The sequence below is a fragment of the Glycine soja genome, chromosome 12 (assembly GCF_004193775.1).
Source record: "Glycine soja cultivar W05 chromosome 12, ASM419377v2, whole genome shotgun sequence".
NCBI lineage: Eukaryota > Viridiplantae > Streptophyta > Magnoliopsida > Fabales > Fabaceae > Glycine > Glycine soja.
Window position 1 is genome coordinate 2,087,649 of NC_041013.1, and position 11,127 is coordinate 2,098,775.

General features: G+C 34.6%; 1 protein-coding gene and 1 pseudogene across 1 annotated transcript; one reads left to right on the top strand and one right to left on the bottom strand.

The window, feature by feature from the left end:
* Positions 1-3,244: 3,244 nt before the first annotated feature.
* On the bottom strand, positions 3,245-7,228 carry LOC114379241 (AP-5 complex subunit beta-1-like). The gene is made up of 3 exons (XM_028337869.1): positions 5,795-7,228; positions 5,176-5,615; positions 3,245-5,020 (listed from the first exon to the last, which is right to left on the bottom strand). Exons 1-3 carry the CDS (start codon positions 7,199-7,201, stop codon positions 3,547-3,549), a joined length of 3,321 nt encoding a protein of 1,106 aa, XP_028193670.1. The 5' UTR covers positions 7,202-7,228; the 3' UTR covers positions 3,245-3,546.
* A 311-nt stretch (positions 7,229-7,539) lies between these two features.
* Positions 7,540-9,521, top strand: LOC114379243 (annotated as a pseudogene).
* Positions 9,522-11,127: the final 1,606 nt, after the last annotated feature.

The following is an 11,127-nucleotide window of genomic DNA, read 5'->3' on the forward strand; positions in this document are numbered from 1 at the left end:
GTCAACTTGATCTGCAAGCTTCTTTAAAATGCTGGGTGGTGGTGTTGTTGTGTTGCTCTGCTCTACTTCTTCCTCGCGCATTCTCCTCGACTGGCATTTGGCAGCGTGGTGGTGGTGCTTTACGTTTGTCAATTATGTTTAAATTACTTGATCTAAAATTTATACCAATTCATCGACATATTATGAATGGAAGTAAGTAAATTATAAATGTTAAACTAGTATTACAAATGTCCTTTAAAATTAAGTTTCAATAAAGTTAAAATGTTTTAAAAAATTCAGTCTCCTGCGGATCAAGTTGATCCGTGGAAAACTCACGGATCAACTTGATCCGTGTTTGGTCCGCCTGTGTTACACGGATCAAATTGATCTGCAGGAGTCTTTTCACGGATCAACTTGATCCGCACAACGAAACATTGGAGGAACATTTATGGCATTTTTAAGTGATGTTGGGTGCACCTAGCACACCCGATCAATTTTAGTCCCCTGAGTTCCAACTATATCAATTGGATATATATTTGAGTATCCCAAATGTAGGATTTTAATCTCCCAAATGTAGGGTAAATAGTCATTTTTGTTTCTCAATGTGTAATTCGTTGATAAATGCATCATTGAAAAATGAAAATACAAAATTTAATCCCTGAAAGTGTAAAAAGTGCGACAAGTATGTCTTGCCGTTAACTTTTTTTCCGTTACCGTTAATAAAATAGCCTACGTGGCATCCAGGGACAAATTTGTTACTGAAATGATTGCCAACGTGGATTGCCAGCATAAGGGCATATTTGTTATAATATTTTTTTGACTTTTTGTCTTCCTACTTTGTTGACAAATGCGTATTTGAAAGATGAAAATGTAAAATTTAGTCCCTAAAAGTATAAAAAATACAACAAATATATCTGGACGTTAATAATAGATTGTGACTTATTATTATTATTATTATGTGTTTATAATTTATTGCTTTTGTTCGTTTAGTACTTATTCAATATATTTTTTAAATTTCCTTTTAATATATATATTTTTATTATTTTGATTTTCTTGTCAAACCTTAATCTTTGCTATTTAAAAAAACTTTATCTTATATCTCATATTTATATTGAAAATAATATGTTGAGAATTTTGAATAGAAAAAACACAACCGGCCACAAGATCAAAGTTATTTATTTTAAAAAGAGAATTTAAAAGGCTATTTAAAAAAACAAATCTCACAAAATTTAAACTAGATAAAGCTAAATCAACTATTTAAAAAAAATCTCACAAAATTTAAACTGAATAAAACTAAAGTGAAATTATAAGTTTTTTTCCTTAATGAATAATATATATACAAATATATATATATAAAAGACTTTCATTTTTTTAAATGGTAACTCAATTTTTTTATATCATAATTACCATTTTAAAGAATGAAAGCCTTTTATTTCTTGAATTTTTTTGTTTCTTCAATTAATTATTAATCTTTATTACGTATTCTGTCATAGTATGTCAAATGGAACGCAAGGTCGCTACAATACCTAAATTAACGAGAAATACAACTCTATGTCCCAAAGGTAAAAAATAAACCTTTGTATTAGTTTTTGTTTTGTTTTGTTTTAAAGTTAACCTATGTATTAGTTTGAGCTTGTATTTTTTATATAAAGTTTTTTGGGTTCTTTATTTGTTAGTAACTATTTTTATTTTATCCATATTATATATAATAAGTGTTGTCTCGAATGGAAGCACATAAGGTTTATCCAAGAGATTCTTTCATATTTGAGGTATATATATATATATATATTATTGATTAAGATAAAAGACTTATAATTTCACTTTAGCTTTATCTAGTTTAAATTGTGAGATTTGTTTTTTTTAAAATAATTGATTAAATTCTCTTTTTAAAATAAATAAATAAATAAATTTGATCCCGTGGTTGTGTTTTTTCTATTCAAAATTATCGACATATTATTTTCAATCTAAATATGAGATATAAGATAATTTTTTTTAACAGCAAAGATTAAGGTTTGACAAGAAAATCAAAATAATAAAAATATATATATTAAAAGGAAATTTAAAAAATATATTACATAAGTTTTAAACGAATAGGAGCAGTAAATTATAAACACATAATAATAATAATAATAATAATAATAATAATAATAATAATTAATCACAATCTATTATTAACGTTCCGGATATATTTGTCGCATTTTTCATACTTTTAGGGACTAAATTTTGTATTTTCATTTGTTAACGTATTTGTCAGCGGCGTGGGAAGACAAAAAGTCAAAAAAATATTATGACAAATATGCACATGTGCTTGCAATCCACGTTGACAATCATTTCAGACAAATTTGTCCCTGGATGCCTATTTTATTAACGGTAACGGAAAGAAGTTAACGACAACATATATTTATCCTATCGCACTTTTTTCACTTTCAGGAATTAAATTCTATATTTTCATCTTTCAGGAACGCATTTGTTAGCGAATTACACATTAAGGGATAAAAATGACTATTTATCCCAAATATATATATATATATATATATATATATATATATATATATATATATATAAATTTAAAAATTCATTAATGACGGTGATTAAAAACTCATTAATGGTCTTGTAGAAGTAAAACTAATCCATAAATTTAAATAAATAAGATTGTAAAATAATTTATATAGTTAAATTCCTAAATATAATGTTACAAAACTTAAAAAAAAACAAGAGAATATATTTTAATATTTTTTAAGACATATTAATTTTAAGAATTTTATTTTATATTCCATTATTTAAAGACATCAGTAAGATTGATAAATTAATTACAACAGCTTCTAAATTAAAATAAATTATAAAATTATGAAAAATTTAATTAACCATTATTTTAAATGTCTTACTTTTAATTTTGATATAAAACTAACTTTTACATTTTGAGCATTATCAGAACAATTAAACGCCACCTAACAGAATAACAAGCAACATGAGTAGAAAACCCTACATTTACATTACTTGTAGTGTTGCAGAAAATTGAAACTAATATGAAAATTTTTAAAAAATTAATTCCATAAATTAATTTATAACAATTATACTTACACATCAATTTAAAAATTATAAATAATAATTCGACTGATCATGTAAGAATTCATTTACAATGTTACAAATAAGAATTCATTACTTACTAAACTTACGGAATGATTGATCAATCCTGTAAAAACTGACCATTGCTTATTCCTGTAAGAATTGGAGAAATGTAAACGAGACAATTCACTAATATCAGTGGACAGGTTAAAGCTTCTCGTATTTTCACACAACTGATTTGCGAAAAAAATTTAAAGAAATATTGGACATGAACGAGTTATTATGTTTTCAAAGTAATACTTTGCCGTATTATCTAAAAACTCTAAAAGGGACAATCCTTTGCATTCCCAAAATACTGGTAGCCTTAACAGGATCATGTACACGTACAGCTAACAATTCCACATTATCTAAAAACTCTATAATGTCGTTTCCCATGAAAAAACGAAAACGAAACGTAACGTCATCTTTCTGCAGTCATCAATGTAGGTGAAACGAAAGCTCTTATGACAGATACAAAGCTTCTAAATAATCATCAATGTAGGCCAAGCTCGGCCAATGATCTGTACGAATACGAACTAAAGTTGAAAGATCACCAACTTCCATTTGGAAAAGGAGATGGAACCGTGGTGGAAGAAATATTAGAACAAGAAAACAACCCAGGTTTCTTTTTCTACTATTGCTAATAGCCCCCTTCTCATACTCTTCATCATTGTAAGTAAGACGGAGTGGACCCGTATCATGATTAGCAACAGAAGTAGCATCAGGAGAAGCATCTTCCCAAATGACATTTTGAATGATTCCCCCTTCCCATATGGCATCAATAAGTGGCTCCCCACTCACACCTACGACAAAGCGTGCCAAATGGCGCTCAGTTGCCTGGATCAAAGAGGTTGCAGGGACATCAAGAAGCTTTACTGATTGAGTTCCACTGATGGCAGCAATCCCTTTGCCTCCTTTCAACTGAAAGGTCTCCCGACCAGTGCTGGAGGATGAGCCACATGCCTCCCATAAAGTATTGAACAAGTCAAAGTTGTATCGAGGTATTTCATCTTCTGGGATGTCTGCTGGGACAATAGCCTTGAGAAACATGTCTTCTATGCCTACTGTGATTCCTTGAAGTTGACCTTGGATGATTTGACCATTTTCTGCATTTGTTTCAATGTGAACATCAACTATACCTGGTGTGGGTTCCCTGGGCTCCAAATCAATCTCAACCGTAGCTCTATATTTTTCCTCTTCCCTGGAATCATTTCCAACACCAACAGGAACAATACTTAGGGAGGCATTTTGAGATGCTGGATCTTTATTGTAAGGTTCACCAAGAAGAAATGGTATACGATAGGATGGAATTGACCCATATGGTGCAGATGACGAGAATTTTAACACAGTAGCATATATAGCAGGAAGTGCATCTACCTCTTCCAAAGATGTGGCAGTTTTATCTATTCCCAACATGCGATTGAAAGTATTGGATTCAAACCTCAAACAGCATGATATTCTGACTATGAGACCTGGCATATGTCTGAAGTCAGGAATGCAGGAAAAGTACTTCCTTAATGTGTTCAAAATTTCTGCAACTTTAGAATCCATGACACGAAGTGGCTCTTGTGGCTGATTTATTCTTGCAAATTCAGGAATGATCTGTGTATTGGAACTATCAGAAAATTCCTTTTCCTCAACAGGAGATTTGAGGTCTCTGATGATCTCCAGATAAGTAGGTTTGGTGTTACTTACAACTAAATTTGATAATGACAGAGACCAAAACTGTTTGACTAGCAACGGGACCAGACGCTCAAGGTGAATGCAGGATGATATGTTTTTAAATGTCTTGAATTTCTGAGAAGGTCGAGGTGACTGAACATTGAAAAATGAGGTTGGATGTGAAGAGGAAGAAATTCCAAGGATCATGTCCCCCAGATTCAGGATGTCTCTAAGCTTCTTTCCTGGAATGCAGACCAACATACGCAAATAGATCCTGCAAAATACTATATATCAGCACAAACAGGCAATCATTTTTGCAGGCCCTCTAAACCTTCTACAGCTATCTTTAACCAAGAAATAATTCATAAGCCAGAGGTGAAGGAGAAAACTAGAACATTATGTCAAGAGCAACAATTCATAATATAATACCTTGAATTATCACGGACCTCCAAATCAGGAAAATAGAGACATGTAAAAGTAAATAGACGAGATAGCCTAAGGAACAATCTAGAGCTATGGTGATGCATCAACATAGTTCGGCAAATTCCAAGAGCTCGACTTCCCTGGGACCATGATTTCATCCCCGTATCTGGGCCATGTTTCTCCACAAGGAAAATCATGAAGTTTGTGAGCAGCTCTAACAATGCACGAGGAGGTATTGCCTGATTTTCAGCAATTCTATCAAATATTGGGAAGCAATAAACCAACTTATAATCCATCCTCACATTTGGAAGCAAGTGCTTATCAAATTTCTGAAGTAAGCACTCACCCAACCAAGAATGCTTTTGACATGAGAGTAAACGGTCAACAAAAGCAACAACAACGGGAACCAGTCTCCTACTCTCCAACATCATGTCCACAAGCAACCCCTAAAAAACAAAACAAAGAAACTTGAGTACATCATGCCTGACACACAACACTGGTGAAAAAACAAGAGCTCTCAGCAGCAATGAACCTTGGAATCTGAACTCTTAAGTTACTAGCATACTATGGTACAACCTTCCAATAATTAGAATGCAACTTCTAAAATAGAAACACTCTTAAGCACCTGTAAAGTGCAAAATATTGCGGAGTCCAACATATTCCTTGTGGTGGAAGGATCGTTATTGGAATGAGACGACGAAGCAATCAAAAACTTATGGAAGGTGCGGAATGCAACGGCAGTCTCTGTGCTCCCGGGAGGCAACCATTTGAAAGAAGACACGCAAACAAGGCCATCCTCAAACAGCTTCACCGGATCAATTAACTCATCTGAACCACCTTTCAGCCTCAATACACGAGCACAAACCGAGAAAAAGGCAAGAAGGTCAAGCTTCAAGGCTTTCAAAGCCAGAGGATCAAACAAAGCAGGATAGAAAGTGGAGCACAATTCAAGGGTGGGCTTTGTCTTCTCGAAAATCATTCTATTGAAACCCAACAACCAGTGCAGCGCCAACAAGCGAAACACCAAATAATGCTGAGATTCTCTCGAAATCAACAAGAGCCTGCGAGAAACCTCTCCCTCTTGACCATCAAACGCATCCAAGAAACGCAGATACATGCTCAAAACGACATGGCACAGAATAGGGTCAAAGGAATGAATCATTCCAAACAACTGCACCTTCAGCATGGAAGGTTGCAATTCCAACGCCACAGCAACGGGAATTATCATACACACAAACTCCATCATTCCGCAAGGAGTCATCACTTGCGGCCACTCCAGCAAAAACGCTAACGCCCTCCTCAACTCCTTCACATTCAATCCCAAACCTATATCCGAACCCGAACCCGAATCCGTCACGCAATTCGGCGCGTTGAACGGAACCATCGGAACCGATGTGTTGAGAATCGAGACGTTGAGTTTCCGAGCGACGATGTTATGAATCACCGAAGTGAAGAGCAAGAGGTAACACTGCGAAGCGTGAGTTCGCTCGTTCTGGCACAGACTCCACAAGTGTCCAACCACATCCGAAAGCAATCCCGGTTTCCACCGCTCCAATTCCCTAAGGCATTCGCACGCGACGCCGCGCGTGTGCCGGTCCGAACCGAAATTCGGCCGGTTTATGACCGTCAGCAGCAACTCGACCAGCATATTCTCCGTTTGAGCCTCGACGACGACGTTTTCAGATGCGCAGATGAGAATCGAGGAGGTGGAGACCATGAATTGGTCCTTGAAGGCGGAAGCCGCGGCGTCGATGGGCGCATGGACGACGGTTTTAAACGCGTCGACGAGACGGTGGAGGTGGTGGTGGGAGGTGAAGAAGGAGAGGGAGAATTCGTCGAGGAAGACCAGGAGTTGGAGCTTGAGGGAGAGAGGGAAGTCCTTCCGGTGAAGAGAGGAGAGAAGTAGATCGAAGAGAGGATCCAGAGAGTTCCATTTGCGGTGCACGCCATTCTGGAAGTTCTCGATTAGGGTTTCCCACTCCTGAGTTGTAAGAGGCTTCAACGGTGGTGGCGCCGCCGCTTTCTCCGCCATGCCGTTCACGCTTCGGCGAAGTTGCTCTTCACTTACTTCAAGATACTAACACACGCACGCACGCATACAACATGTGTTTCGCTCACCTGGACCGGTCGGGTTTTGGTTCGAACCATATTTAGTTTGGCCCGGCCCATTTCTTCTTTCTTCAGTTTTATTTTTTTCTTAATTCCGAAATTCACGCAACTCTCTTTTTTCCTTTGCTATTCTCTTTCTCAGTTCTCAGTTGAATCGTCTCGAGTCGTTGCTTGACAATCGCAATCGATAAGATAAGCTAAAAAGCCTCTTTTCAGGTGTATTCTGCTGCTTAGATTTGCGCGCCTATGTAGATTTAGTGCAATTTCATCATGTAATGTTATATTCTAACAGGTGTGTTTGGATAATTGGATGCAGTATTTTGTAGAGAGTTGTGTTTTTTTTTTTCTGCGCACAAAACTATGTGAATTTTGACTTCAGTTGGTCTGTGCTGTTCTATTATTTTACAAATTAAATTGTTCATGTTTTCTGCATTCTAGGAAGCATTGTTCCAGAAATTTCTCATCAGTTCAATCAGAAGTTATTTGTTTAAGATGTTTTCCTTTAAGCTGAAATCTGCATTTTAAATATATCCTTGTCTTCAATAGTAAATTTGGTGCATGAAAATTTCACAAACAAGTGAACATAAATATTACGTATAGATTTTTATCCTTTGCTGTTGTGGGAAAATAAAAAAGAATATGATGTCCACTATTTGAAGTTCTATGCTTTAGAAACAAACAATTGCTACTCTACAGACAAACAATTAATATGTTTCAAGGAACAGTGAGTCTTAGAAATTCTTCTTTTTGCTCAATTTGGAGATCACCTGTTAGTTGGGGTGGTGTTGCGTTATGCTAGTTGTTGTTTGGTAATAATAAACAGTAGTCATTTTACTAATGTCTAGGTCCAAGAGAATATGTATTGTTGGATTTGAATGCATTTACTTAAATTAAGATTTAAGGGAATAATGTTCACTGGCCTCAATTTTATGCACGCTGACCAGAAAGTTGGTTGTTTTGGAAAGCTTGGGAGCACAAACATGGAAGAATATAATAAGAGCAGAGTGAAGAAGGCAAGGTTGAACTCATTGCTGACAACCTTGCTAGATGATCCTATACTTTCTGATTTCCCCAAGAACCCAACTTTTGCAGATGTTGACACTCTGATCAACCTTGAAATGGGTAGCGCCATGCGCATTTCTGTCCTGAAATTGGATGGAACTACATTTGGTAATACTTACATTACTATTCACTATTGCAAATTGAAAATTTAAAGCTCTGATCTGATTCATTACTTATTTTGGTGGTGTAAGATGTGACAGTGATGAATTCAGCGACAGTCAAGGATTGAAACTTGCCATCAAGAAGAAGGTAAATGACATGGAACAATCCAGCATGGGTCACCGGCATATTTCCTGGTGAGTTGCAGTTTTCTTTTTCTCTTTCCATTGCCATTTCTTTTCTCAAAATGAGAAAGAAGTTAGTGCACTACTTTGCTGTGCTCCAGAAGCTACTGCTCATTGCAATAGCACTCAAGTCAATGGTATAATATTTGATTTTATAGCAATAGTTCATCTCTGGAAATCCTGATTTTGTGCAACTCTGTATTACAAAAACTTATGTAATTGCAGGAAGCACATATGTGAAAATTATTGTTTGTCATGCCATAACAACAAGCTCCTAGACGATAATGATGCACTTCAACATTTTGGTGTGAGAAATAATTCTCAGGTTAGCCTTTTGTGTTCTGCATTCAAATGGATTTTGTATCTTTTCTCAGCTAACTCACTTTCTCTACATTATTCTCTTTTTCCAATATTGGAATTTTAAGCATCACATATCCTTAAAATAATCGTTCTTCCTATGGCATTGTTTTATTATACTCGTTCTCATATTTATGTTCAAACAAATCTCGTAAAAAGCTTTGATTGATAACCTTTTTTTCCTGAAAAATGTTATGTTTTGCTTGCATCTTAATTTGTTACATTATCTTAGCAAATAGGGCATGTCATTTCAAATAGAATTATATTGCTTAGTATAATGAAATCTAGAATTTGAGTTCAAGAAATCAGTCCTTTCTCTGATCTTGTGTTTTGATATTTCATTGTTGAGTTTTATTTACAAATTCTTTAGTTTTTCTTGCTTTGTCCACTTATTGAATGACATCTTTAACAGTGTAATTTACTGGTATTTTATTCCTGTGCAGGTTCAATTTTGTCTCCTATGTCATGACAAAAGAATCTCGGAGGCACTCGAAGAGGAGAAAGCACCATTTTTTTCATGGCCTTAATAGGCGCTCCTGATCAAACAAACCACCATGCTGAAAGACTGAAATCCTTGTTGATACGGTCTGTTCTCATTACTTGGATTAACAAAGTAAGGATACCAGGCAACATAACTTCAACATTTACTGTTGTTTCAACTTGCAATCTCAGCCGCTAGTAGCCTTTCCTAGCAGACAATCGGACAAGCCAGTGTCACATTAGTTTCTGTTTGAATCTTCACTGTATAGAACATGGAAAACTATATTCCGTGGAGTGCATTGGTCTCACATTTTATTGTCTAAAATCCGTGTTGTCCTGCAGCTATCTTTTGGAAGCCGCTAGAGGATGTAGGATTGTTTGGCCCATCCTTGAGCTAATGCTTATTTCTCGTCTTAGTTAAAATGACTTTATATACTTGTACCTAACGTCTCGTCTTAGTTAAAATGACTTTATATACTTGTACCTAACGTCTATCTAAAAATATTTCTCAATTTTGTTGCAAACAGTAATTCGAAAATATGTAAAAAAAAAACATTTCTCACTCCCAAAAAAGTAAAAAACACTAGAGCATTACTTATGCTGTTGTTGATGTTGGAAGAGTTGGTCATTTTTATCTCTACACTCAAATAACACAAAAATACCCCATTAGTGGTATCAAAACTAAAAAAAATAAACCGTATCAACCAGAGCAGCGTGAAGAAGGCAAGGTTGAACTCGTTGCTGACAATATTTGCTAGATGATCCTATACTTTCTGATGTCCCCATGAGCCCAACTTTGACAGATGTTGACAATCTCATCTAACTGACTTTATATTATTCTCTTTTTCCAATATTGGAATTTTAAGTATCACACATCCTTCAATGAATTTTAAGTATCACTCATCTCTGCTAAACTCATTCTCATATTTATGTTGAAACGAGTGTCAGTAAAAGCTTTGACAACCTTTTTTAATTTGTGAAAAAATGATTTGCTTGCATCTTAATATTTTACCTTATGTTAGCAAATAGGGAATTGTCATTTCAAATAGAAATATAGAATCATATTGCTTTGCGATTATTATGCTTACCTATTCTTATATTTAAATCTAGAATTTGAGTTAAAGAAATTCCTATATTTATGCAACTGTGTCTGGGTCTAGACTATAGTCAGTTCATTTTTTGTTACTTTGTAGTGGCATTTTCTTTGTTGAGTGTTCAATACAAAATTAATCTTACATGGTCGCAAAGTATCAATATAAATAAATAAATAAAAGAAAGTAGGTACAAGATGATTAATATATATGACGACGTACCCCAAGTGAGACGCTAGTAAATTATGATTATAATTAATTCTAAAATATATTCTAGTGTGATTTGCTAATATACTTCTTTTATGAAACAAGTGAGTATACTTAATAAATGCTTATGAGATTTACTGATATACATCTATTTATTTTTTACACGTATGCTACTATAAATACTGTGATTGATACTAAAATACCTTTGGATGTTGGTTAAGAAGACGTATAATTATAGCAAATAATAACTTACGTAATTAAAGTTAACATATACATAAAGACAATTAAGATTATTCTAAAAGTTAGGCATTGATGACAAAAATAAATAAATAAAATTACAAATAAGACCCAAAACCATGCAGATTAGT

What these genes read in the sequence shown, in the direction of transcription:
- LOC114379241 (XM_028337869.1), bottom strand. Translation starts at nt 7,201, where the DNA reads ATGGCGGAGAAAGCGGCGGCGCCACCACCGTTGAAGCCTCTTACAACT. An exon ending in CAATATTTTGCACTTTACAG is followed by an intron (nt 5,616 to 5,794) that starts GTGCTTAAGAGT and finishes TTTGTTTTTTAG; the next exon opens with GGGTTGCTTGTGGACATGAT. An exon ending in GAGGTCCGTGATAATTCAAG is followed by an intron (nt 5,021 to 5,175) that starts GTATTATATTAT and finishes AGTATTTTGCAG; the next exon opens with GATCTATTTGCGTATGTTGG.